The 27,629-nt window shown below is 48.9% G+C and overlaps 2 protein-coding genes and 1 long non-coding RNA gene across 3 annotated transcripts in view; 1 reads left to right on the top strand and 2 right to left on the bottom strand.

Moving 5' to 3' along the window:
* Nucleotides 1–431: 431 nt before the first annotated feature.
* On the bottom strand, nucleotides 432–18,686 carry UNC45B (unc-45 myosin chaperone B). The gene is made up of 20 exons (XM_077312016.1): nucleotides 18,542–18,686; nucleotides 15,157–15,318; nucleotides 13,856–13,892; nucleotides 13,124–13,299; nucleotides 12,416–12,505; nucleotides 10,800–10,967; nucleotides 10,465–10,633; nucleotides 9,450–9,620; nucleotides 8,476–8,647; nucleotides 8,065–8,365; nucleotides 7,223–7,317; nucleotides 5,985–6,126; nucleotides 5,707–5,847; nucleotides 5,234–5,361; nucleotides 4,739–4,805; nucleotides 4,177–4,290; nucleotides 3,955–4,070; nucleotides 3,047–3,164; nucleotides 2,490–2,645; nucleotides 432–1,246 (listed from the first exon to the last, which is right to left on the bottom strand). The coding sequence occupies exons 2-20, from the start codon at nucleotides 15,316–15,318 to the stop codon at nucleotides 980–982; spliced, it is 2,790 nt and encodes a 929-aa protein (XP_077168131.1). The 5' UTR covers nucleotides 18,542–18,686; the 3' UTR covers nucleotides 432–979.
* A 1,940-nt stretch (nucleotides 18,687–20,626) lies between these two features.
* RAD51D (RAD51 paralog D) lies at nucleotides 20,627–26,336 on the top strand. Its single transcript, XM_077312187.1, has 11 exons — nucleotides 20,627–20,757; nucleotides 21,187–21,285; nucleotides 21,928–21,989; nucleotides 22,750–22,868; nucleotides 23,302–23,383; nucleotides 23,505–23,639; nucleotides 23,783–23,878; nucleotides 24,175–24,265; nucleotides 24,755–24,825; nucleotides 25,372–25,539; nucleotides 26,113–26,336. Exons 2-11 carry the CDS (start codon nucleotides 21,207–21,209, stop codon nucleotides 26,173–26,175), a joined length of 966 nt encoding a protein of 321 aa, XP_077168302.1. The 5' UTR covers nucleotides 20,627–20,757; nucleotides 21,187–21,206; the 3' UTR covers nucleotides 26,176–26,336.
* Nucleotides 22,719–27,629, bottom strand: part of LOC143824691 (uncharacterized) — a 25,810-nt gene continuing 20,899 nt past the window's right edge. The window contains exons 2-3 of the long non-coding RNA XR_013226835.1: nucleotides 26,105–26,489; nucleotides 22,719–22,852 (exon numbers count right to left, since the gene is read on the bottom strand). This is a non-coding gene — a long non-coding RNA (uncharacterized LOC143824691). The remainder of the gene's footprint in view (nucleotides 22,853–26,104; nucleotides 26,490–27,629) is intronic.

Genomic DNA, 27,629 nt, shown 5'->3' with positions numbered 1-27,629 from the left:
AGGCTGAGTCAACCTTGAGCCGGCTGCTGGGATCGAACTCCCAGCCTCATGGGCAGAGCTTTCAGACTGCATGACTGCTGTGTTACCACTCTGCGCCACAAGAGGCTCTATCAGTATGTTAGAAGGTGTTTGATAAAGTGGAAGAGCCCAAATGTCAAAGACAGCTGAGTGGAAGACACCATGAAGATGGCATTCCCTGGAGTTTAAGGTTAGGCTTTTGGAACGTTCCTGCCTGCTACAGACTATACATGTGGAAAGGGAATGATCTGGATCCAACCTGATTCTCCACTGCTGGAAAAGGGAGGAGGAAGGGCCCCTTTGACTGCCCCTATGCTGGCACCGACTGCCATGTCAAACCACCTCTGAGAGCACCATGGGTGTCACTGGAATTCAACTGTGTATAAGCAAGTCAGACGAGTGCAGCCTTCGGCCAAGGTCTCCTTTTTATTAAGAAACTACCGTCCGAGAATGACAACAACCCCATCAAACCACTTAGTTATCATTCTGCAGGGGGTTGGACTAGATGACCCTGGAGGTCCTTTCCAACACTATGATTCTATACGAAAAGTCAGAGTCCCCCCTGACAAACTAACAGCAAGGATCTAATACTTACAAAAACTACCCTCACTTCTACAAGACCAAAGGGCCAATTTTGTGCTCCATATAAAGGCACTGCATACAGAATACAAACTTCCCTACGTGGTCTAATCTCATCAGATCTCAGAGGCTAAGCAGGTCGGCCCCGGTTAGCGATCGAATAGGAGTCCACCAAGGAAGGCCAGGGTTGTTGTGCAGAGGGAGGCAACGGCAAACCACATGTCAGTCTCATATCCTGAAAACCCTGTGAGGTTGTCATAAGTCGTCGGCAGCTTACGTAGCTTTGGAAACACACTGATTTTTTAAAATGGTGGTTTGGGCCCATATTCAGCCTTCCTGCTCCCCTAGTCCTCATCGTTCCAGATTTCCACTTGCGGCACTCTTATGGCTGAGACACGGGTTTGATCAGGCCGTAGTCCATGAATTGAACGAGGCAATCACGGGCGGCCTTGATGACGTGCTGGACTCCGGGCTTGTCTTCTTGCTTGCCGATCACGGTCAGAATCTCCAGCATCTCGCTCTCCACCAGCTTCTTGGCCAGCTCTTGGTCGGCGTGGATGAGGTTATAAACAATCACCAGACCGCGGTGCTGGATGTCCAGTATGTCGTGGAGGCAAAGTCTCTGGAGAATCTCCAGCCACTGGGTGGTCTGCAAGAGGAAGGAAAGGCATGAGGGTTTTGCTCGCCCTCTGATGCAATCCATGGACCCTTCAGGAAAACCAGTTAGAGCAGGCGTAGTCAACCTGTGGTCCTCCAGATATTCATGGACTACAATTCCCACGAGCCCCTGCCAGCGTTTGCTGGGAATTGTAGTCCATGAACATCTGGAGGACCACAGGTTGACTACCCCTGAGTCAGAGAACACGCACATGTCTGTCTAGGAGAAGCCTTTCAGCATCCCAGATTGTTTGTCATCTTTTCAGACTTTTATTTTATTTTTTAGACCATCCTCTGGGCCAAGCTGGCTCAAGGCAGTGTACCACAGACGTAACGATGCAATCACAGAATCATACGGTTGGAAGGGACCTCCTGGGTCATCTAATCCAACCCCCTGCACTGTGCAGGACACTCCCCACCTTATCGCTCATCCACTGTCACCTGCCTCAATCTTCAGTACAACTTGAATCAATTGTACAATTGTACAATCAATTGAACTGAATCGATCAGTACAATTAATACATAGATTAAAATGAATTTAGAACATTAATTGATGACAGGGCAGCTAAGTTGGCGGATACCATCCGTCTTAGGTGTTTCTTATGTACTCCTTTGAGCCGGGATATAATTTGGGGATTCTTAGACTGATGGTTGATACACTTTGGTAAATAACAGATGGGAAGTGGTGAAGGGATTGGGGCCTCCTTTCAATCTGCTTTAGAGCAGGGGTAGTCAACCTGTGGTCCTCCAGATGTCCATGGACTACAATTCTCATGAGCCCCTGCCAGCGTTTGCTGGCAGGGGCTCATGGGAATTGTAGTCCATGGACATCTGGAGGACCACAGGTTGACTACCCCTGCTCTAAATCACTTTGCGACTGGATCGTACAGTGTGAAACGTCAAAATCTACTTGCAATGGACCGAAAGTGGAGGAAAAGTACATGACTCCAGTCTCCATGACGACATTAACCAAAGAGAGAGAGAGAAATTCTGAAAATGATCCTCCCTGCCAAGGTAATGGGCCATTAGCTCTTGTACAGAATGGCCCTCTTCTGTAGCTAAGAGTGGATCAATTATTTTCGTAACTGCCGACTAATCACACATCTAGAAGGTCTGCCACCCCCTACATTGCAATGCTACAACTGAGCATTTCCATTGGAAGATGCTTGGTTCCGAATATCGTACTATGCACTTCACGAAAGAGATGCTCTTTTGGACAGTGAGGCTCTTCTTACCACTTGGGTCAACTTGTGGCACAGCTTCTTGTGGGCCGCGGTCAGCATGGCCAGGGCTCCCGCTGCTGCGTTCTGGACTTTGTCGTCGTCCTCCCCGCACAACAACACAACCAGCTTGAGCCGGTCGTTTCCGTCAGCGAGAAATCTCTCTTGAACCTGCAGAAGGAAAGAACGACACACAGGCGGCTTACAATACAGCCAAGGGGGATTCCTCCAGGGGTCCCAGGATTTGGGGGCCTCCTTCTCTTGAAAAAGAGCCTCTTGTGGCGCAGAGTGGTAAGGCAGCCGTCTGAAAGCTCTGCCCACGAGGCTGGGAGTTCGATCCCAGCAGCCGGCTCAAGGTTGACTCAGCCTTCCATCCTTCCGAGGTCGGTAAAATGAGTACCCAGCTTGCTGGGGGGTAAACGGTAACGACTGGGGAAGGCACTGGCAAACCACCCCGTATTGAGTCTGCCATGAAAACGCTGGAGGGCGTCACCCCAAGGGTCAGACATGACTTGGTGCTTGCACAGGGGATACCTTTTCTCTTGAAAACAGAAAAGCGGGACACTTCGTACCTCTTTGTTGACCACCAGGTTGCACATACATTCCGTCGCCGCCTGCCGGAGTTGATCGTGGTTTTCAAACATGTAGTTTTCTATCTCGGGCATGGCTTTCTCCTTGATGATCTTTTGCCTGGGGCGGGAGAGAAACATTCGTTCTCAGCTGAAAGCTGGTTGGGCACCGCAGAAACAGAGATGCTGCTCCAAGCTTGGAGCTTTGGGAAAGTGAAGCCTTCTGTGGCTTTGTGCTTGTGTTGTACTGTCGCTTGGTAGCCAACTTAGGTTGACCGCAGAAAGGAGCTTTCTTCAAGGCCGGTGAGAAGCAGAGGAAGGTTGGCCATGGCCTTCCTCTGCAGAGCCTTCCTTGGTGGTCTTCCTTCCAAACACCGACACTGCTTCGCTTCCAAGATCGGGCTATGCCATGCTGCCTTCCCTCTCTAGAAACCTTCTGTTGTAAGTGACGGCAGCAGAACATATCAAGAGAAGGCCATCAGAACCGGCCTATCTAGCCTTATCAGCTCTAATAAGGTCATAGCACAGTCCTTCATTTCCAACAAACCCAATGAGCTAATTGTGCCAGATTAGAAGCTAATTGTGCTACCAAGCTGGCCATGTTTCCTGGCCTCCATCACATGTTTTTTTAGGAATAGAATGGAGCCAAGTGGGGCATCTGACCATTTGAGATCTGATTGGCTATGCAGATGTTCTAAAATGTGGCTTCACCAGCAGCCACGACCACAGCATCAGGATCTGCAGTGTGTTCCTGCAGTCAAGCCGTGACAATCATTTCTGTGGCTGCCTCCGCCTCCTGCGGCAGCCATTTTGTGTCAGCCATTTTGTCGCCACGGCTACCAGGCCATATCAGAATTCCAAACGTGCCTGCAGGCTCGAAAAGGACGGGGAATCCCCGCTGCAGAGCTTACCTGAGTTTGTCGCTTCTCCCAGAGAAGTTAGTGAGGCCACGCAGAGCCTCAAAATTCTGCAAGCCGTCCCTCTCAGTGTTCAGAAGGCTGACCAGCGGCCGCACGACCTCGTAGACCTAGGAGAGAGGCAGACATCTTGGCATCCCTGTCCAGTTGTTGGATCCCGGCCCTTCCCACTGTTGCTGCGACCCCAAATCTACAGAAAACAAGGGCTTTACTCACTCTTTCTCCAGGGAATGCTATGTCTGGATTGGAGACGGCGGCAATCTTTGCAAGGGCATGTGACGCTCTGATTTTGCCCGTTTCTGTGCCTTCTAAAGCTAATGGGATCAAGGCCTGTGGATGAACGTGGAAGAAAGAGTTGGTTCTTATATGCCGCTTTTCTCTCCCCGAAGGAGTCTCAAAGCGGCTTACAATCACCTTCCCTTTCCTCTCCCCACAACAGACACCCTGTGAGGGAGGGGAGGCTGAGAGAGCCCTGATATTACCGAAGAAGAAGAGTTGGTTGTTATCTGCTGCTTTTCTCTACCTGAAGGAGTCTCAAAGTGGCTTATAATCACCTTCCCTTTCCTCTCCCCACAACAGACACCCTGTGAGGTGGGTGAGGCGGAGAGAGCCCTGATATTACTGCTTGGGCAGAACAGCTTTCTCAGTGCCGTGACAAGCCCAAGGTCACCCAGCTGGCTGCATGTGGGGGAGCAGGGAATCGAACCCAGCTCTCCAGATTAGAAAACCATGCTCCTAACTACAACACCAAGCTGGCTTGGAGTAGAATTGCACTTACCTTTCCACCTCCTTGAGCCACAACGGCGCCACGGTCCTTGGGATCTTCACACAAGGCAAGGAAAACGCTGCCCAAAACATACGTACAATTGTTATTTTATAGGCTGCCCTAAATGGGCCGATGAACTTTACAGGATCCTCTATTGAGCAGCTTGCATGAATTTGCCTCACACCGAATCAGACCCCTGGCCCATCAGTGTCAGTATTGTCTACTCAACCGGCAGCGGCTCTGCAGGGTTTCAGGCAGAGGTTTTTCACACCAGAGAGGTCCAGAGACTGAGGACCGAACCGGGGAACTTCTGCATGCCAGCAGATGCTCTGCCATTGAGCTCCAGTCCCTCCCTGGCTTACAGTCTATGGATGCAGGCATACATTTATTTTGCAGAGCAGGGCCATGGCTGTCACGACCCAAGGCTACCCTCTTCACCACTACACCAAGCTAGCCCTCTACCCTCCCACCCGATTTTTGTACACGCACAAATGTAGGCAAGTTTACCGCGCTAAGAGTTCTTTGGTCTGATCCGTCAAAATGGCGCTGTCCGCCTTCACCATGCAAACCAGAGCGGAGGTGACTCCTGCCTTGATCAAACGCTTCACTCGCTTCTCGACAAAGTCCTTCTTGTCCTGGGTGGGACAGAAAAGGGGGCCCTTTGAGACCCTGTAGGTGGGCTGGCTGTCACTCAGAGGCCTTGTAGTCCACTCCAATTCCACGGCTAGCATGTCCATGCCCTCTGCCTCTTGTCTTTTCCTTCACCCTGCTAGCAACCCAAGGCCAGGGGTAGTCAAACTGCGGCCCTCCAGATGTCCATGGGCTACAATTCCCATGAGCCCCTGCCAGCAGTGCTGGCAGGGGCTCATGGGAATTGTAGCCCATGGACATCTGGAGGGCCGCAGTTTGACTGCCCCTGGCCTAGGCTATTGACCTTCCGAAGCTTTCATAGCCGTCCTCTGTGGTTCCAGCCTGCCTACCTTTGGGTGCTGCTCAGGGACGTGCTGCTTGGAAAATTTGGCCAGCTGCACAAGTTCCGGGAGGATTTCCTTGACGTCGTAGCTGTTGGTGCAGTTGACCAAGACGGAAGCCACGGAGTATAAGATGGTCTTGTCGCTTGTCTGCAGAGGGAAAATTGAGAGGTTGTGAGACGTGGAGAGCCGTGAATGGCGTCTTCTACAAGGGTGGGCTGTGTTCGGTGGGCATGTGAGAGTCTGCAAATGTATTGCACGTGTGCAAGTGAATGCAGAGGCATTACCTTGGCCAGTTCAAACATGGCTTGCATGGCTGGCTCGTCCTCCACAAAATCGTCCTTGACGTCAGCATCCAGGGTCAGGTAGGCTAGCCCTTCGATGGCCCATTTCCGGGTGCGGGTGTCTATGGCGGGGTTGCATAGCCATCTGCAGGAACAGAAGCCGGGTGTTCACCTTGCCCACCGCAGAGACTGCTGCAGCATGCCCTAGGTCTGCATTCATTGGGGGGGGGGTCTTGTCGGCTTCCAGCCTTCTTGTTCCCCCAATATTCTCCAGACCTCTAGAAAGTCGGCTTTCCATCTGGAACCTACTCTGTGTTGGCAGAGTTTCAATTTGCAAAGGGGATCGCAGAACAAAGAATGGAATAGATTTATTGTGAAGGGAAACAATGTTGTACTGAAAGAGAGAGAGAGGAGAGACCTAACTAACTGTTCTGCTGTTCATGTAGCCAGCTCTGTTTTGGAGGCAAGCAGGGAGGAAGTGGGCTCAAGGGAGCAGGAAGTTTCCTGCTGAGCCAATCAGGACACTGGAGGCGATTCTTTGAAAATCATCAGCAAGTTCCTATTCTAACTATACTAAATACACATTTCCTCCGATGCCCCCTGCAGGACACTCTTCATGTTCTGTTTAATCATGCATACTAAAGATTTTCCCTATTCTAACACTCCTGTGGGAAAGGGAGTGGGTACTCTCAACCTGGGAATCCCAGTCAAGGGAATGCTTTAACCTGCAAGCCCATTCCTAGGATAAAGGACATTTAGAAATATTTTTCTGTCTCCTCTAACTCATGAGATTCTATGTGTGTGTGATGGAATGGGGAGGGGGGGTCATATTTCAGATTGATTCAAGGCCTCCCAGATGGCTCACTGGATCCTGCCTCTACCTTTTTGTGTCATTGGTATTTCCTTATATCTCTGCTGCTTCTTGTTAACCTACATGACAGATGTGTTGATGGAGATGGTCAAAGCTACCTCATCTTAGTCAGTATCTGAAGCTAAGCAGGGTCGGCCCTGGTTATTACTTGGATGGGAGACCACCTCTGTTGGTTTCTTGCCATAATTCGGTAGTGACCCGATGGCACTTTCCAGACCTGGGCAGCAGACAGAGGGCAAACATGTCTGCCGCTTCACTTTGCAGTGACGAAGATTGTCCTGCTAAGAATCCTGACGGAAGGCTAAGACTGGCCTGCTAAATAATCTCTCCCACCCGTAACACTATAGGGCCCTCCAGACCAATCACTCACTTCCGACACTGTTTGGCTAGCTTCTCAGTAGATCCCTCGGCAAACTGGCGAAGGCCGTAGTCAGTCCCCCCAGCAGAGCCCAACTTGCAAAGGCCCTAAAGTGAGAATTAAAAAAAAAAGTATCACTATCACTGCCCATGTGACAAATGGGTAGACAATTTCTGATTTGAACGCATTTCTGAGCAGTATGTAATAAAAAGAAAGAGCTAACCAAATGTATGAAAAGCTAACCAAATGCAATCCGTTCAAAATGATGGGAAAGACTATGAGAGAAACACACAAAAATAGTTTTCAAAGCCAAGATGGTTGGGTCTTTTCCACATTCTTGCTTTTTTCACTGTTTTGTTCCTGTTTCTCCTCCCTCCCCATTCTGTATGTATTTTGCTCCACCTAGTGGTGGATTTGATATCACACCAGTTTATGTTCCATATATAGAAACCTGAGGTTTAAATCTGCGGGGAAGTATGCTGGAAATAAACATGTGAGATATTGAATCCACCACTAGAGGGAGCAAAACATGCGTGAAACGGCACCTCCCCCCGCCCAAAGAAACAGGAACTCACCAACAAGTAAAATAAGAATATGGAGAAGTCCATAACCAGGATGGGGACACATGGTTCTCCTGTTTGGCATGCCCAATTATTATTTTGTACCCATGGCAGCTCCCTTTCCTTGGCATGCATTTTACACAGCAAATGAAATTGTCATCTGATGGATTGCTCTGGCTCATGGGCTATGCACCCCTAATGATCAGTGGAACAATCTTGCCACTGCTTAACTCCAGGACTGCTTAATTCCAGGACATTCTCTCCACCAAGCGTGATAGGCTTGGGAGAACCTACCACCAGAGCTCGGATCTTGATCTTCTCGTTCTTGGTCTTCTTGTAAATTTCTTTCAGCAAGCTGATTCCATTGGTGATGATGAAGGTCGCCCGGCTGAGCTTGGTCGAGGCGTGGATGAGGGCTTCCACGGCCACCAGCTGGTCAATCTCTCTGTCGGAGCCACATAGGGCCACCATCATCTCCATGACGCCCTTCATTCCCAGCAGCATGTTGCCCAGATCGAAAGGCCCTTGCAAGACTCCAGACACTACCTGGATGGCATGCAGAGTCTTGTCCATGTCTTTGGGGTCAATTTTGCTCCTACAGGCAGGTGGGGGCACAGAAAATATCGAGAGCGTTGGGTGAAGCCAAATGAAACATGAGTTAGTACAGTGCAGAGACCCCATATGAGACCCAAAAGCCGGACTCACTGAATGTACTCTTCACAGATCTGCCGGAAGGTGTCTCTCTCAGCATCGCATCGTAAGTCATCGTACAATTTGTTCAGGAGGACGGAAGCTGTCAGCTGAGTGTTCTCTGTCAGCGGCAGGCAATTGGGCATGTCTGGGATCTGGCCGGCAAGTTTCAGAATTTTTTTCAGACCTGGGAAGGGCCAAGGGCAAAGGACACAAGAATGACCTCAAGTTAGAATGAGGGGTCCTAACCTAAGAAGTTGCCTTACACTAAGCCAGACAACTGGTTCCTCTAGCTCGGTATCACTTGCTCTGACTGGCAGCAACTCTCCAGGCAAGGACCTGTCACATCACATCTCTTGCAGGCTGAAAATCCTTGGTCAGGAGATGTCAAGAACTGAACCTGGAGCCTTAGCATATGGAGCTATGGCTGATGGTCTGAAAATACTGGGCAGCCAGAAAGTGTTCTCAGCAATTTGGACCAACATATTTGTGAACGGCACTGTTACCATGCTTCTACACCTCTCACTGTTATATAAATAAGAGCTTGGGGTGTAAATATTTCAGCTGCATGCTGATTTTGTGTGTTCTCGGGTTGCAAAGCCTCGACTGGAAGAGAGAACTTTTGTTGGAATTTTCAAGATCTGTAGTGTGCATGATCAAAACTGTATGAAGAATATCCTGTAGGGGGCAATGGAGGAGATGTATATTTAGCATAGTTAGAAAAGGAACTTTCTGATATTTTCAAAGAATCTCCCCGTGTACTGATTGGCACAATTGGAGACTTCCTGCTCCTTCGAGCTCACTTCCTTCCTGCTTGCTTCCAGGACAGAAACAACAAATGCAGATCAACAGTTAGACAGGACTCTCTTTCCTCTCTTCCTCACAAAGTTGTTTCTCTTCTCAATAACACTTTTTATTCTTTTTAAGCAGCTTTTGCAGGTCGCCGTGTTGCACATTAAACTCTGCCGGCTCTTTGAAAGGGCACTTACCATTGTCCACTACAAAGAGGGTCCGGCTGTTGTCATGGTTCCTTTGGTCCTTCCTTGGCACGTTTTTGTTGAGCAGGTTGAGCGCCCGATCCCGGCCTTGCCCCGACACCTGCTTATTCGGAAGCATGTCCAGAAGGTGCAGGGTGACCTTCCTCAGATCCTTCTTGGGGTCTGCATGGAAGACAACAGCGGTTCAATGCAAAATTATTTCAGTGAGATGGATGTTGGGTTAAATATCCCAGCTTTTTATCTGCCAGGGGGGTCCGGTCTTTGCAGTACAGCATGGACCGGGGTGCAGAAGGTTCCATGTTCAGTCCCCAGCATCTCCAATTAAAGGAGCACAGGAAGGAAATGTTGACAATTTTCTCTGCCTGAAATCCTTTGCCAATCGGGGTAGGCAATACTGGCATTAAGCAACCTCGTTTTTAGCAAAACATAATTACATGAATGGGGCCATTTGCCCATTAATGGCAATTTGCCTGCTCGCCTAGGGGGGAGCTCCAAATGGCCTCCAGGCAACAAGACCCCAAGGTGATACACAAGTTGGTTCTTTATTTCTTTCAGGATAAAAATGATCATAAACTTATACAAGCACAGATTAGACAGGCAGGCAGGCAGGCAGGCAGGCCGGTTGGTTGGTTGGTTGGTTGGAAGGAAGGAAGGAAGGAAGGAAGGAAGGAAGGAAGGAAGGAAGGAAGGAAGGAAGGAAGGAAGGAAGGAAGGAAGGAAGGAAGGAGAGATTAGATAGATGGACAGATGGATGGACAGGCAGGCAGGCAGATGGGCTGGTAAAAATATTTTATTATCAGGCAACATCTGTACTGATGTGCATTGGTTGTCTTAAACCCACACATCTGGGAGCAGATAAGGCAAGCATCTTGGACTTGTGGTGGGCCTTCTGCAAGGCCCCAAATCTCAGTGGGTTAGTTCTTGATCATCTGCTCCAGAATTAAACCTTTCCAAGCCATTTCAGGGTTAATAGTCAATCGCTCAGGCTGTTGCCAAGGATAATTACCCAAAACCAGAGCATCTTCTTTCCCGTGTTCTTCTTGCTTGCCCTCCCCAGTTAGAGAGTCAATGATGCTTTGAAGAAGGTGGCAGACGGCCAGCGAGATCTCTTCATGGTCTATGGACATCCACTTGCAAATGCTTTCGATTCCCAGCATGTGAAGGATGGCGGTCGCCTGTTCAAAAGAAGAATGCAAAAGAAGAATTTGGGTCTGAGCTTGGTTGCCAACCCTGGGCTGGGAAATTCCTGGAGGTTTGGGAGGTGGAACCTGGAAAGGATGAGGTGTGGGGAAGGATAACACAAAATACCGGCAGAGAACTTCTACGGCATGGTCCTCTTACCCGCGCCTTGTGTCCCGTGCACATCCCTGAAAGGGTTCTCACAGCCGCGAGGATCAGCTCTGGGTTCTTGGTTTCTATCAGCCTCAACAGCAGGGGCAGACCATTGTTCTGGAATATCCTCTCTGCTCCTGCCTCTTCCCGTCCAAGAACAATGAGGTTATTTGCTGCCTGATTGGGGGGAGAGGGGAGAAAATAAAAGTTTGCGTGCTTCTTGGACTTGGAAGCAGCAGAGCGACACAGTCCAAACAAAGTTCATGAGAACATGAGAATATAAGAGAAGCCGTGTTGGCCCACCCAGGCCAATATACTGTGTCACACAGTGGCCCAAACCCAAGTGCCACCAGGAGGTCCACCAGAGGGACCAGAACTCCAGAAGTCCTCCCTCTGTTGCTCCACAAGCACCAAGAACACAGAGCATTGCTGCCCCAAATCAAGGATTTCACGGTGCTCCATGAAATGAAAAGCCACAAAGAAGCTTCATCAGTACAGTTCAGCCAAGAACCTTGGGGCTTGTTTCCACCAAGCACCAGCTCAGGAGAGACCCCAGAACAAAGCTGCTTAGTGGGCATTCCGTCCTGGACGCTGTCCGTGGTCCTGCTTCCTGGGTCTGTTGCAGGGAAGCTAGAACTTCACCAAAAATGCACCAACCTCTCCGATTTGTTGTTTTGCTTTCTTTTGCTACGAGCATTTCAAGGAAGGGAGTCTTTGGAGTAATCAGAAGGTTATGTGCTTATATGTACACCTTTCTTCCCTCACAGGCTAGAACAAGACTCCATCCTCGGGCAAGTTTCCCCCCTTCCTTTCAGTGTTTTGGCCCTGTCCTGTTCCAGCAGGAAAGAAGCCCCTACTGTTATCTTGAACACAGAGAGGTTTAGAATTGTATTTATATCTGAACGGTTGTTTCTGCATAAAAAGCTCTGCGAATTCCCTGGGCATTACATTGTCCTGGGACCCCACAGAGGAGCTCCAGCCTGGATCAGATAGGGTGGGGTATACATGGACACCTCTGCACACAAGGGTGATGAAACCTATCATAAGTTCTATGACCCCTGGGCTTATGCATTTTTGAGCAGGAAGTGTGCTTCGTGAGACTTTCAAAAATATTTTGAAAGATCATTTTGATGATCTGGGGCCAAGGGACCAGGCCCTATGAAGATAGGTTGAGGGATTTGGGAATGTTCAGCCTGGAGAAAAGGAGGTTGAGAGGGGACATGATAGCCCTCTTTAAGTATTCGAAAAGTTGTCACTTGGAGGAGGGCAGGATGCTGTTTCCGTTGGCTGCAGAGGAGAGGACACGCAGTAGTGGGTTTAAACTTCAAGTACAACGATCTAGGCTAGATATCAGGAAAAAAAATTTCACAGCCAGAGTAGTTCACCAGTGGAATAGGCTGCCTAAGGAGGTGGTGAGCTCCCCCTCACTGGCAGTCTTCAAGCAAGGGTTGGATACACACTTTTCTTGGATGCTTTAGGATGCTTAGGGCGGATCCTGCGTTGAGCAGGGGGTTGGACTAGATGGCCTGTATGGCCCCTTCCAACTCTATGATTCTATGATTTCAGGGGGAACCACCCAAAGCAACCAGACTCCCCCTGCCAGGCTCTCCCTCGGAAGGGCTCACCTTCTCCCGTTTCTCTTTCTCGCTGTTCTCGTCCAGCAGGATTTCAAACATCTTCTGCACTCGGGCATCGGTCGAGAACTGGATCCGCAACTGCAGCAGGGGTGAGGAAGCGCATAGGCCGTGCATTAGACTCAAGAGGCGGAAACAATAGAGGCTTGTTGCCAAAGAAGAGGAGGTTTTTATAGCCTGCGGTTCTCTATCCTAGGGAGTCTCAACGCAGCTTACAGTCGCCTTCCCTTCCTCTCCCCACAACAGACACCCTGTGAGGGAGGTGAGGCTGAGAGAGCTCTGATATTACTGAAGAAGAAGAGTTGGTTCTTATATGCTGCTTTTCTCTACCTAAAGGAGGCTCAAAGCGGCTTACAGTCATCTTCCCTTCCTCTCCCCACAACAGACACCCTGTGAGGGAGGTGAGGCTGAGAGAGCTCTGATATTACTGAAGAAGAAGAGTTGGTTCTTATATGCTGCTTTTCTCTACCTAAAGGAGGCTCAAAGCGGCTTACAGTCATCTTCCCTTCCTCTCCCCACAACAGACACCCTGTGAGGGAGGTGAGGCTGAGAGAGCTCTGATATCACTGAAGAAGAAGAAGAGTTGGTTCTTATATGCTGCTTTTCTCTACCTAAAGGAGGCTCAAAGCGGCTTACAGTCATCTTCCCTTCCTCTCCCCACAACAGAGGGAGGTAAGAGCTGAGAGAACTGCGACTGACCTTCTCCTGGATGTTGGCTCCCAAACGGTGAAGGATCTCCTGGAAGTTTTGGTTCCGGGGCTCGATGGTGGCACACCTTTGGATGTCTTTGAAGGCCTGGTCCAGCTTGCCCAGTTTCTCGAGCGCCTGGCTGCGCCGATACAAGGCCTTAATGTCGGCAGGATTGATATCGATAGCTGGTGGGAAAGAGCAGGGGGTGGGGGGCGTCATGTGGTCAGTTTGTAATGCAGACACTGGGTCGTGATCCAGACATCCCAGAAGCAGGCCTTCTGCCTTTCCATCAATAAAAGGGGGGGAGAATGTCCTCTTTTGCCAAGGACAGTCCTCTGGAATTGTCTGAGTACGGCTTCAGCTTCCTGGAGAATTGGCTGAAGGGGGTCTGGTTTGAGGGCTGCCGGCTCCAAGTTGGGAAATACCAGGAGAATTGGTGGGTGGAGGCTGGAGATCTCAGTGGGTTCCCATTCCACAGAGTTCCCCCTCCCAAGCAGCCATTTTTTCCAGGGCAGCTGATCTCTGTAGTCTGGAGATGAGCTGTCATGCCAGGGGATCTGGAGGCTGGCACCCCCGTCACATACACGCTTTATGCCAACACTATACCTTTTGCTTTTTTCAATTTTGGGGTGGGCTCTTGTGCCACGTAGTTGGTCACCTTATCAGTAAGCCAACAGCAAGCCGCTAGCAAAAACGCCTCTAGGTCAGATCTCCCCAATCCCAGAGTGTTTTCAGACCTACCTCTAGATGCGTCTGACGCCACCTGGGCGTAGCTCTCCTGTGATTTGGGGAAGAAGAGAGATCATAATCAGCGATTCTGAAGCGCCACGCCATCATCACAGAGCTGTGGGACTCAAAATCTCATATCCCAACAGCCTTTCTCACCTTTTTCCCATTGAGAACCCCCTGAAATGTTCTTCAAACTTCCAGAAACCTCAGAAGTGGTGCAATCATGCAGAATACAGCTAGGAAGTATAGCTGTGGACATGACCACTCAGGGCCCTCCCCCTTATAAACTAAGCTTCTTATTTCTCCTTGAATCCGTAAAAACATTCCATTATGCTGTGTGCCAACAGATTGCTTTTCGCGGGTCTTACCAAATGCGGAATCCCGATCTTAGCTGTCTTTATCGCTTCGGCACTTATGCATTTTTGATGCTCATCCCTTCTCACATTGTTATTTGTATACTAATTCATTGCCATTCACAGATTTGACTGCCTCCATTGATCTCAGCTAGCACTGCCCAGTTTCTTATGCATCTTGACTCTAACCAGCCCTCCCTGGAAACTCACTCCCTCTTCCTATATGTGACGGTCGAGGAAATTCTCTTTCACTGTATCTGAAGAAGAGTCCATGAGCACTAAGACTTATACTTCTACTAAAAGTTCATTGGTCTTAAAGGTGTCCCTGGACTCAAACTTTATTTTGCATACATCTTTGTGTTATATTTCCTTGCTTGGCAAAGGTCACCTTAGATTGTCACTGTAATTGTCTCAACAAAATAAGAGAGAACCTATCCCAGGCTATCAAAGTCAGTTAAAAATATATTTATACAATCTCTATTTTAATGATAAATGAAACAACCAGAACGGACTCTAGATTTTGTTCCGTTTTCAAAGTAGACCTTTCATCGGTGGTTGTTTCCCCCTGTGATTCTGAAACTTTTCCTAGAAGTTTTCAATATTTCAACCTACTCCAAGTTGTATTCAAAATTCTAGGCATATAATACCAGTCTTCAGCTCACAGATATGGGAGAGCTTTGTCCAGATACCACTGTAATTGTCTCTGTAATCCTCATTTTATTTCACTGGCTTCTGAGTTGGAAGCATACCCATCAATAAATGATGGGTAATAGATCTAATAAGATCACCAGGAGAGACTCTGCAGGGGAAGGCCATGGCCTGCCATCTCTGCTTCTCCCTGGCCTTGAAAGCCCCGTGCTGGGGTCGCTGTATGCCAGCTGTGACTTGATGGCACCTTGCAGACATTGGTTTCTGCACCTGTTTGTGAGCCTTCCTCCCCCCCCCCTCTTGTAGCCTCACCTTTTTCAGGAAACACGCTGCTCGGTTTCGGTACAAGACAGCCTGGAGCGCCTTGTCATTGGTGAGCTTCAGTGCTTTGGAGTAGCTTTGAATGGCGTCCTCGTAATTGTTGCCTTGGAAATATTTGTTCCCTTCGTCCTTCAGCTGCACAGGGTCTTCCATCTAGAGAAAGGTGGCGACATATCAATCTTGGAATGGGAGTAACTTCAGAGAAGATTTAGGGGCAGCTGAGCATGAATGCTTTCCAGGTGGGGGACGCTTCCTCTATTTGTGGTTTTGCTCAGTTGTCTTTTCTGCTGGCCCCTTCCCTCTCCAGTTGAGGCCCCTTCCCTCTCCCTCTCCTCTGCCTGAGACCCTGGACAGTAGCTGCCAGTCAGAGGAAATCTGGAATGGACCAGTGAGATTGATGGACTGATCCTGCCCTGGACTCCACTGATCCTGTTAATGCTCATTGGAGCAGAAGGAGCACACGGGGGTTGTGCTAATCTCGTGATGTCAATTCTGGCACGAGCCTGCAAGCAATGTCATTGTGTTGATGCAGCCCTCCAGGATGTATGGGGTGAAACCTAGAACAATGTGTCGGGGAGGTGATGTCATTTCTGAGTTCGGGTTGAAAAGAGGGCTGTCAGAAACTCAGCTGTCATTCAAAAGGACGTTGACAATTATTTACTACACCAAAGACTGAACAAGGAAGGTACAAGGGAGAACAGAGAATTCTAATAATGAATCCTTTGGGGTAGATTCAAATGAGTAGCCGTGTTGGTCTGAAGTAGCACAATAAAACCAGAGTCCAGTAGCACCTTTAAGACCAACAAAGATTTATTCAAGGCGTGAGCTTTCGAGTGCAAGCACCCTTCGTCAGATGAAGGGTGCTTGCACTTGAAAGCTCACGCCTTGAATAAATCTTTGTTGGTCTTAAAGGTCCTACTGGACTCTGATTTTATTGAATACTTTTGGGGTATAACAATATTGGACTCATCCCATTGGGGAAACCCCTGGAGATTTGCAGATGGAGCCTGGGGAGGACTGAGAATCCACCCTCCAAAGCATCCGTTTTCTCCAGAAAAGGCTGATTCCTGTAATATGGTGAAGAGCTATAACCTTGGGAGATCCCCAGGCCCCAACTGGAGGCTGGCATCCCGACCATGTCCTCAGGATTTGAGTGGCACTTCATTCTCCATTCCCACTGTTTTTGGATATGCACTACAGCAGGGGTAGTCAACCTGTGGTCCTCCAGATGTCCATGGACTACAATACCCATGGGCCCCTGCCGGCAGGGACTCATGGGAATTGTAGTTCATGGGCATCTGGAGGACCACAGGTTGACTACCCCTGCACTACAGTGCTTAGCGCGCCGGGGCTAGCATCAGTGAGACCCAGGTTCAAATGCTCGCTCTGCCTTGGGTTACCTTGGACTAGCCTCCCACCTCTGCCTAATCCACCTCACAGAGGAAAGGAGAACAATGTGAGCCATTTCGGGTCCCCCCCCCCCCCCGAGGATAAAGGCAGGGCACTTCTGAAGTAAATAAAAGAAATCAGAGAAACCTGAGTACTGTGGCTGCCAGCCCAATTGGCATGTCTCATTGTTTTGTTTTATGGGCCTTTTTCTTCACCCGTTTCTAATTTGGAGGGATCAGCCAGCCTGAAGGTTTTGCATTGAGAGGCAGGGCAGAGCTGTTCCTAAACATTAAGGAAAGTGGTCGCCCCCCTGCCAGTCGCAGATGTGGCTAAACAAGGCCACCCTCAGAACTGGGGGTGGTCTCTACCCCCCCCCCCCAGGGGACTCCTCAGCTAAGAAAAAAAGACGTCATATTGAACAAAAAGAAGAGGCTATTCCCAAGCCTCTAAAGGGCCTGAAGAAGTCTGGAAAACATTTCAGGATCAGAGAGAGAAGCAGGAGTGTCCTCAGTCTGCTCTTGAGAGGTTAGTGAACCCAGGAGGGAGCCTTTGAGAGATTGGGGTGGGGGGGGTTAGGCCTGTTCTGGCCTGGGAAACCGCTTACAATAAGCAGGAATTGTGAGACAGGATAAGGAGTCATTCATTCATTTATTTGTTACAATCCTTGATGAGAATATCAAATAGCATATACAGTATTAATAATGTGTAAGAGAATCATTGAATCATAGAATTGGAAGGGACCTCCTGGGTCATCTAGTCCAACCCCCTGCACTATGCAGAACACTCACATCCCTGTCGCTCATCCACTGTAACCTGCCACCCCATTGAGCATTCACAGAATCAGCCTCTCTGTCAGATGGCTACCCAGGCTCTGTTTAAAAATCTCCAAAGATGGAGTACACACCACCTCCCGAGGAAGCCTTTTCCACTGAGAAACTGCTCTGTCAGGAACTTCTTCCTGATGTTTAGACGGAATTTCTTTGGAATTAATTTCATCCCATTGGTTCTGGTCTGTCCCTCCGGGGCAAGAGAGAACACCGCTGCTCCATCCTCTATATAGCAGCCTTTTAAATACTTGAAGATGGTTATCAGATCCCCTCTCAGTCGTCTCCTCTCCAGGCTAAACAGACCAAGCTCCCCTAACCTTTCCTCATAGGTCTTGGTCTCCAAACCCCTCACCATCTTTGTTGCCCTCCTCTGGACACGCTCCACTTTGTCTACATCCCTTTTCAACTGGGGTGCCCAAAACTGAACCCAGTCCTCCAGGATATAATAAAATGGAAACAAAGCCAGTCTTCCCATAAAACTGTAGCAATTACAATACAATCACAAAACAATACATTAGAATAATACAATAAACATAATTATATGATTTGCTTTTGGGGAATCTTCTAACAGCCAGCCAGGGATACTCGGCAAGAATGAGCTCACAGTTTCTGTCTGAGAGTATTTGCAGAAGTTTTGTGGTTCTCCGGGTAGCAGGGAAGGTTGACGGTACAGGGGCTATAAGCTCTTGCTAAATGTCACTGTAAATTTAAGTCACATATCACATGTTCTGCGCAGTCATTGTAACATCCCTACAACGTGCAGCGAGCTTGATTTATTTCCACCTCGACGGCTGGAGGGATAAACGTGACAATGAAGAATGGCTCGCTGAATGAGCTTTTGAGACAGCCAAAATTCGAACCAGGCACTTCCCAGTGCCTGCTCTTAGTCACTGTGCTATGCAAGCTCTCATGCACCCCCACCCCCGGGAAAATTCTTCAGTCCCTTCCCATATTTGGCCAGCTTCAACGGGCCTCTGGGATTTATCATAGCCACCTGCCATGGGCAATATGTGTGTGTGTGTGTGTGGGGGGGGGGGAATGCTAAGCACATGCCTGGTAATATTACTTAATGCACAAGCAAATAATACAATGGGTTTTTATGCCATGCTTTTCTTATAAGATCCCAGTTTATGCGCCCCTCGTCCCCACACCTCCCTCACCTTGGCAGCAGTGTTCGCTCGCTGGATGGGTTTTCCTCCGCTGAGCGCACGGCCCGCACTGTCTCCTCCCTGAAAGTGTACTGATAAAGCTTGCGCTCCTGGATTTGTAGGGTTATATATAGCTCAATGAAGTGGTCCTGAGCCAAGGGCTGAGGCACAGCGGGGGAGACCATAGGGGTGAGGGTCTAACTCCGGGAGGAGCCTTGCCTTTGAATCAGTCATAAACCCCACATCTCAAGAATTCCCTGAAAAGGAGCGGGTCAACAGCTGTGCCGTGGCCCGGCAAAGAGACAGGACTCATTTCTTAATGGCCCAAGGGGGAAGGTTCCAAGGGCAGCCCACCCTGCCGAAATGTGCAGACCCTCTCTCCGTTCTATTTAAGGAGGTGTCGGATATTTGAGACCACGGAACAAATGGCTTGGCTCCAGGGGGTGATGAGCTCCAGCAGCCGGAAGGGCTCCAGTAACTTCGAGAACTTGCTCCAGGCCCATTGCGACATTGTGGCTTTGCTTGGGAAGAAGGACAACTTTTTTCTTTGGCTGTCATGTCACAGCCGACTTATGGTGACCCTGTGGCAGGGGGTGCCAGCCTCCAGGTGGCACCTGAGGATCCCCCAGAATTATAGCTCATCTCCAGACTACAGAGGTCAGGTCCCCTGGAGGAAGCTTTGGAGGGTGGCCTTCTATCCCTCCCCAAATCGCCAGGAGGTTTCCAACCTGGACCTAGCAACCCCACCCCATATTTCCCCTGTCAAGGGCCAGGAAAGAGTTGTCAACATGATTACTTAGGGTTTTCAAAGCGAGAGATGTTCAGAGGGGGTTTGCCATGGTTTGCCTCTGAGTGGCAATCCTGGATCTTTCCTTGTGGTCTCCCCTCCAAGTTCTAACCCAGGTTGACCCTGCTTAGCTTCTGAGATCTGGCAAGATCTGGCTCTCCTGGGCTATGCAAGTCAGGACTATATCAATACGTATAATCCACCTTAAGGACAGTTTAACAAGGCATTTCCCCAACCCCACCCTCACAAAAACAGGAACAAAAGGGAAAGAGGAGTTTCTCAGGGACAGGAGCTGATGCCGGTGGAAAACTTGAGCATAAGTAGGGTTGCCAACTCCTGGCTGGGGAATTCCTGGAGATCAAAGGGGCAGACCTCGAGAAGGGCAGGATTTGGGGAAGGGAGGGGCCACAGAATCCAGCCACGGGAACTGGTCTCATTAATCTGGAGATCAGTGGAAATCAGCGGTAATTTTGGGAGGCCCTCTCTGGAGTTTGCCAACCCAGTTTGCAGTAATGTACAGAATTACCAACCTCCAGGAAGATCTCCTGGGATTACATGAGATCTCCTGATGACAGAGATCTGTTAACCTGGATGGACACTTTGGAAGTTGGACTCTAGGGCATTATAAGATGCTGAAGTCCCTCCCCTCCCCAAACCAACCCCTTCTCATAGGAATGACAGTTCCCAGGTGGGACCTGGAATTATAGCCCCTCATCTCCCGGGGACAGAGATCAGTTCCTCTGGAGAAAAGGGCTGCTTTCAAGGGTGGACTCCATAGCAATATACTCCACTGAGGTCCTTCCCTGCCCCAAATCTCACCCACTCCTGGCTCCATCCCCAAAGTCTCCAGGTCTCTCCCAACCTGGATCTGGCAACCTAATAATGTAGGAGAACCCTATCTCCATCTGAAAGGAAGGCCATTCTTCTCGATTCTTTTAAACGGTAGACAGACAGGGGCAGAGATCAAACCATTCCCCCTGTAGCCTCCGGCTGTCACTGCCGGCAACCGGCATTCCGAGATATACTGCCCTTGAACACGGAGGTTCTACGTTCTGGTGCAATCGGGTTGCGATCTCATTATCATTCATTTGTTTGCATGCATGGATATGCATGTGTGTCCAGAAGCCCCTAGTGGGGGATAAAACCGAGCGCTGTCCCTTCTCTGCTCAAAATAAAAGAGAAGTCCAGCGCCAGCTTGCGTGGGTCGGATCTCAAGGCTCCAGTTGGGAGGAATGCTGCCGCCACGTCCAGCAGGTGGCGCAAATGAGCCAAAGCATAAGTGGGTGGATGGGGGCGACCTGGCCGGTCTAGGAACAAGACAGGCTATAGAGCGTTGCAAGTTTTAGAAACGGTTCAGGGATGCGTGGAGATTTTAGCGCTGCGGAAGGAAAGCAGGAAAGCGGATCTTGTGGATGCATTTGTGCTTTCGCCAACACGCCAGGTAGTTGCATGCTTTTCTTTCCCCACTCTTGCAAAAACCAGCCTCTGTTCAGAAAGTAGAACACAGTTGGAGCCCAGGGACGCCCTTAAGCCCCAACAGAGTTTTATTCAAGGTGTGAGCTTTAGTGTGCATGCACACTTCCCCGAGAAGGCTTATGTTCATTGTCTGAGGAAGTGTGCATGCACACGAATAACACTGTTGGGCTTAAAGCTGCCCTTGGACTCATATTTTGCCTTGCTGCTTTAGACAAACACCTGAATCTTCTCCTGATTTGCTCCTGACATCTAGACACAGTGATTCAGGGTATAATGAATAGAATTGAACAGCAACGTGTTTCGTTTTTTGTCTTGGTGTCACAGTGTGCATTTCACCTGGTCTCACTTCTTGTGTGTCCAAAAGCCGTTCAGCCCCCTGTGTCTTCCTGCCTAGGTTGAAACATCGGCAGAGTCATGCTCCTCCGTGTGGGGCTCTGCCTTGGCCTCACGGCTGAGATGGTGCAGCAGCTGAAAGACAACGGTGTCAAAACAGGTAAAGGCTGGACTTTTTTGGGAGGGGAGCAAAAATAGGAAGGATCCTTGTGCTCTATTTGGGGAAAGAGTCTTTAAAGCAACCCTGCACATGCCATGCAACCCTCTTTAAATCACCATGAGATGCAGCAAGGGGTAGTGGTTGAGAGCAATGGATTCTAATCTGGAGAACTGGGTTTGATTCTCCAGCCTTCCATATGCAGCCAGCTGAGTGACCTTGTGTCATTTACAGTTCTCTGAGAGCTCTCTCAGCTTTATTATATTTTAAAGCACAGTTTTAATCTTAATGTATTCTGGTTTGCAGAGAGGTCAGACCTACCTTGAGGAGGTAGGGGAGTATGCTATCGTCAGAATGATTTTAGACACGCTGTAAGGCAGTTTTATTTTTGAGAGCCTTTAATGGGCTTTAAGCTGCTGTGATCTAGGGTGAGAAGTAGGTTGTTTTTTTTTTTATGTCTTTTGTATGCTTCTAATCTTGGTTATATACATGGCTTTGAGCCACAACGAAAAAGTGGGTAGAAATATTTTAATCAATTAAAAATGCACACATAAATACCTAGCAAAGGCGGTCAGCAGGGGAAATAGCTAACACTTACAGTCATTACCATCTGTTTCTTTTCCCCCTCCAAAATGCCCTTTGTAGTGATGGACCTTGTCTCGTCAGATCTGGAGATGATTGCTCGGAAATGTTCTTTATCGTACAAGGTAAGAGTTGGCCTTACAACACTTGTGTCTTTCAGCACACGGAGGGGTTACAGTTCTCATTTCATTGACTCATTTCCAGAGCAGTAAGAACTCTTCTAAGGCCCTGCAGTCTGCTCAACATTGGGGATCTGGCTGATTCCATTAGGATGTAGGAGTTAGTTTATTATTAATTTATTATTAGTTGTGGCGAAGACGCGCACAGTCTTTTCGATAATAGAGCAACGCAACTACAGGTTCTAGGGGCAAAGTAGACCGGGTAAGATCATAAATAATATTCAGAATTTGTTCCTGAGAAGGCTGGCTTATGGAACAGGCCCAAGATCCATATTTAGGTGGAGATGCCAGAGCTAAACTTTAGTAATGCCAAGCAAGAGGTTTATTAGTGAGCTGTGGGGCCCTCCTCATTAAGAAATGGTCTCTTGGGCAATATATTGACTAAGATATTTATTACTCATCATATGGCTTGTGTGTAATGTAGCCAGGATATTTTCTGACAGCCAATTGCCTTTGCTTGCCTCCACATCATGACCTTAGTGTTCCTTGAAGGTCTCCCATCCAAATATTTGTCCGGGTTGATCCTGCTTAGCTTCCAAGCTCTGACGAGATCTGGCTTGCCTGGGCTATCCAGGTCAGGTGACTAAGATAATCTTTGTTCTTTGCATTCCGAGTAGCATGTTGCTCCCCGTAACTTTGGGCTTTGGCTGGGGACCTTCCAGGCTAAGCCCGGGGCTCAGCTTGGATCCGTCTCCTTTCTTTGAAGGCCTTGGTTGCTGTTCGGCGTGTGTTGCTGGCTCAGTTTTCTTCCTTCCCTGTCAACGGTGCCGATCTCTACGAAGAGCTCAAGAGCTCCACCGCCATCTTATCTACGGGGAGCAAAAGGCAAGAAGGTTCAGTCCTGTCCAGGTCCTTGTTGACAATTATGAACTAAAATTGGACCGTGTAGGGCAGGGGTAGTCAAACTGCGGCCCTCCAGATGTCCATGGACTACAATTCCAAATGGGAATTGTAGTCCATGGACATCTGGAGGGCCGCAGTTTGACTACCCCTGGTGTAGGGCTATGGTTGCAGAGATGCCAAAGGGTGGAGAGTTCCCACAATGTGTTCCCACTGGCTTCTTCTTTTACTGGAAATTCATAGCAATGAATAGAGGCCATGCAAGTGTGCCATACACCCTGAAGCTTATACCTAGAATAAAACTTTGTGGGGCTTAAAGGTGCCCCTGGACTCAAACTTTGTTCTGCAGCTTCAAACCAAGACAACAACTCACCTGTATCGATGATCCCCTTTGATTCCTCACCTGTCCCTCCTTTAGTTTAGACAAACTTCTGGATGGGGGCTTGTACACCGGGGAGGTGATGGAGCTTACGGGATCACCCGGGAGTGGCAAAACGCAGGTAGGTGGACTTTGGAGCAAAACATCGGACAAGAGGCAGCCTTTCTCTTTATCCATCTTAAAGGAAATGTTTTGACCTTGCTTTTTGGGCATCCTGTTTTGCTCTCACCATCTGTGTCTAGGTGTGCCTCCACATTGCAGCGTCCGTCTCCGAAAACCTCAAGCGGGGGGTCCTGTACGTCGATTCCACCGGGGGCTTCACAGCCACTCGCTTGCTGCAGTTGCTGGAGGGCAGGACAGAGGCCGAGGAAGGACAGGTCAGTGGTTGCTTGGAAGGGCCAGAACGTGTCCCCACATGCCCAGGCCCAGAGGATGGGTTTTTAAGTCTGTGACGTGCTCAAAGCAGATTGGCTCAGGGAGGCCTTTGCATCTCACCTGTCTGATCCTCTCCTCCGTCCAGGTGGAGGCGCTCCAGAGGATCCAAGTGGCTCGTGTGTTCGATGCCTACAAGCTGCTGGATGTCTTGCATGAATTCCATCGCACAATGGCTCAGGAGGTGGGAGCCCCTCGGATCAGAGCCCCTGATAACCTCGGGGTTGAATTGTGCAAACAAAGAAAGAAGGAGAGTCAGGCTGTCCTCCATCAATGTTCGGGCTGGGCTTGTTCTGAAGCCAGAGGTCGACTGAGGAAGCCTGGTCCATCTGCTCCCAGGGAACTCTGGGACATTTTCTCATTTGGGACTTGGGGTGTGGCGTAGTCCTGGGTGGGTTCTTGTTTCCGGCCATAGCTGCTCTCTGCCCATTTCCTTTCCTTCTCTTCATTGGCCCTTTGGTTCCCTGTGTCTTTCCGCAGGTTATAAGTGTGTCTGCGCCGGTGAATATTCTAGTGGTGGATTCTGCCTCTGCTGTGATTTACCCTCTCTTGGGAATCCGGCAGCCTGATGGTGAGCATTAGAAGTGCCCGTCTGTGTCTTTCTTCCCATGAACACTGATGTTGTTAGCACCGTTAATGGGCAGCGTGCTTTAAACTGAGTAACTGGTGGGAAAAAAAACACGGGCTCTTGCTTTTCCTGTTCTAAAAGGCACAATCTCCCCTTCCCCCAAATCCTTTCCTGCCTTTGCATTGTTCCTCAACAAGCTGACCTCGACCCCTCACCTCTGGCCCTGAGAATGTTTGTGAAAGTTCTGTGTCACCCCAGTGACTCAGCTACAAGCTAGAGAAAATACACAGAGGTGGGGGACGTGGTGTGTGTCTGAAGTATGCATTACGTTACAGGAGTCGTACCCCTCCAGAGTATCACAAGGCACTGTATCCAGATTATTGTAAGCTCTGTCTGCACGCTGTGTGTAGGAAGATGTGAAAAGCATTGTGGTGAAAGGCATTGCTCTTTGGGCCAAAGGATTTGGGATGTCATGGGTATTTATTTCTGTAGGCATGGCCCTCATGATGCACGTGGCTCGGGAGCTGAAGACGCTGGCCAAGGAGCTTGGGCTGGCCGTTGTGGTGAGTGCTTCTCCCCCTGCGCCCCAAACAGCTCATTATGCATGTACAGAGCTGTGTAGAGTCCCTCTTGCTCAGTATTGCCCGTCTGACTGGCAGCAGCTTTCCAGAGCTTCAGAGGTCCTTCTGAACGCCTGAGATTATCAGCAGCAGCTGGTCCAACCAATCGTAACGTGCCAGTTCTTCTGGAACTTCCCTCCCCCAAAGAGCAAAGATAAGAGGATTTTGTATATGTATTAAGAAAGGGATTGGTGAATTGGTCCCATATTCCTGTGAAACACGTCCTTTCAAGGCATAAATCTTATGACTCACTGCCTTTATGTTGACATGAGAATTGTCATTCCAAGTGCTAAGCTTTTTCTGTTTGTTCGGTGGTGTTTTCTGTTTGTTTGTTTTTTGGCAAAAGCCTCCTCTCCTTCACCCCAAATTATTTCAGTTTTCTTCTGAAGCGTCATTTGTTGGTGCAGAGGGTGGCAGGAGCAATTGCTTTGTCCATCGCCTTGATGTGGCAGAGCAGTCGCAAAGATGGAGCCAGCCATTTTCTTTCAGGTGACCAATCACGTGACTCGAGACGCTAGCAGTGGGCAAATCAAACCGGCGCTGGGTCATTCCTGGAGCTTCGTGCCTAGTACTCGAGTGCTGTTAGAGAACGACAAGGAGTCTTGTGGGAAACCCAGCGGCCGTCGAGTTGTGTCCTTGACAAAATCCCCTCGGCAGGTGAGAACAACTGAAGGACAATTGAAGATGGCCTCTTGGGGCCACAGTCTTCCTATGTGTGCTGGAGCCCCAACAGGAAAATGGGTAACCACTTGTGTTTCTCGAGTGCAGGGCATCACTTAAAGTGGAAGGGGGTACTAGAATCCAATCGCACCTTTTTCCCACATGGGGGTGTCAGGAAGGGAAGCCTGACTGCAGGTAGGCAGACCAAGGGTCCAGGCTATGCAGATAGTACCAGGCTGAGGTATGCAGTATTCCTACTGAAATCTCCAAGACAAAAATAAATGAATGCCAATTGATGGATGCTCTCTCTTCGGGTGATGGGGTGTAAAAATGCCTTGTTTGTGCACCACCAGTCACAATATTGGGCATTTGGATAATTATATGATAGCACTATTGACAGTACTTTTGAGTGTCTACAGAGGGCGTGTTTCCCCTGGCATCTCTCCCTCCGAATTCTACTTCTTTCCTGGGTAGCCAGCAAAAGTTCTCAGGCAGGCCAGGACCTCTTCTACTGTTCAGCCTTTAGAAATGAACTGTTGTCTTTTCTCAGCACTTTTCTTACCTTTACAGCCAGTTGGGATTCAGGTGGATCTGGACCTTGAGAACTGGGAACCGGTGGAAGGCGCTTGTTAACACCTGGAGAAGGACTGCCATGGAAGATGCTCACAGGTGTGGTTTGTAAGCCAGCTGGTGGCTTGCTTGGAGGCTGGTTGTCTTGCATCTCAGGAAGTGCAAGTGGCAGATATCGGAGGGGAGAGGTATAGTCCGGGTGTTCATAAAAAGGGGAAAGGAAGAGAGTTTCTCTCTTGTGTTGCTGCACATTGGCTCCCCCATGGGAAATGGCTGTAGTTAAACCAGCCGAAGCTGCCGTTGTTGGGTTCAAGTAGGTGGAGGCCGGTATCCAGATGGGACGTTGGGTCTCTCACTTTGAGGAAGCAAAAAAGTCTCTAAACAAGAGAAGAAAAAGAAAACAGTGAGCCTAATGGAAGTCATCCATACTGGAAAATTGCCTGGAGCTGTCAGCCAAATGAGCTGGGTGCAGGATGCTTTTCAGATCACGCGTAGGCAAGTTTTTTTCTCGAACAACAGTTGGATTGGTCAATGGGCAACTAATGTGGGGAGAGATCTCTCCACTGAATGTTTTTCTATTAAAAATCAGTGCAGAATAGCTTTTAATCAAAGGAGTGCTAGATTAAAGACCACTAGAGTAGGAGGGGAATGGATTTGGACAGAGCAGATTGCCCCATTCATTTTTTTAACTTTAAAAACTTTAACTGTGTTTTTTCCCAGTTGGGGCCCAAAGTAGCATTCAGAGTTCCCTGTGTCCACCTTGTCCTCACCACAATCAGATAGGTGTGCCTGTGACTGGCCCAGAGTCATCCAACAATCATCCATGGACAGGGAGGGAGATTTGCATCCATAGTATAGCCACCACTCCACACTGGCTCTCAATGGCTGCCTGCAATGTGAAGTGGTTCAGTCCAGGCATAGAATCACAGCTTGTCTGGCAGTATTGATAGTGTAGTGTGGATAAGGTATCAGACCCACCTCCCTTGGCTTTTTACAAAGTTTGTGCAGAATAGGGAAATCACCAGCAAGAATTTCCTAGGAGGCTTGGGGTTACTGGAGTTTATGGGAGGCCCCCAAGCCAAGACAGGGTTGCTACTATTTCTGGAATATTAATAGTATGATTTATGATATAAAAATGTTCTCAATTAGCAAATGTTTCTTCTGCAAATACTCATGCTTGGAAGAACGAGCAGTTCTGTCAATACATTAGGCGATCTTAATCTTAGTGGACCATAGCCAGGTTTAAAAGGTTGCTGAAATGTGGCAGTTATTCTTTTCGGGTGGTACAGCTCTGATCTGCGGGTATTGGCACAAAACCAAATAAAAATAGAAGTGCTTTTGTGTTCTGCTATATCGTGCACTGCCCGAACAGCATATGAGCTTTATGGAACTCTCTTCTTTAGGCTGAATATTGCTTGATATCCAAGGGAATTAATACTATGAAAGACATTTGTGAGCATGGACATGACTAGACCTTATCCGTTGCTCAAAATGGCTGCTGTGAGAAGGTGGTGGTC

Source organism: Paroedura picta, chromosome 15, assembly GCF_049243985.1.
Source record: "Paroedura picta isolate Pp20150507F chromosome 15, Ppicta_v3.0, whole genome shotgun sequence".
Taxonomy (NCBI): Eukaryota; Metazoa; Chordata; class Lepidosauria; order Squamata; family Gekkonidae; genus Paroedura; species Paroedura picta.
The sequence above is the reverse complement of the archived record's forward strand: the minus strand, read 5'-3'. Positions and strand labels throughout refer to the sequence as shown.

Excerpts from the sequence above, each read along its gene's own strand:
- UNC45B (XM_077312016.1), bottom strand. The coding sequence starts at position 15,318 with ATGGAAGACCCTGTGCAGCTGAAGGACGAAGGGAACAAATATTTCCAA. Across the intron at positions 5,848-5,984 it reads CCATGTTTGAACTGGCCAAG|ACAAGCGACAAGACCATCTT; the intron begins GTAATGCCTCTG and ends TTCCCTCTGCAG. Across the intron at positions 4,806-5,233 it reads ACCAAAGAACTCTTAGCGCG|CGTTTTCCTTGCCTTGTGTG; the intron begins GTAAACTTGCCT and ends TGTTTTGGGCAG.
- RAD51D (XM_077312187.1), top strand. The coding sequence starts at position 21,207 with ATGCTCCTCCGTGTGGGGCTCTGCCTTGGCCTCACGGCTGAGATGGTG. Across the intron at positions 24,266-24,754 it reads GGGAATCCGGCAGCCTGATG|GCATGGCCCTCATGATGCAC; the intron begins GTGAGCATTAGA and ends TTATTTCTGTAG. Across the intron at positions 24,826-25,371 it reads AGCTTGGGCTGGCCGTTGTG|GTGACCAATCACGTGACTCG; the intron begins GTGAGTGCTTCT and ends ATTTTCTTTCAG.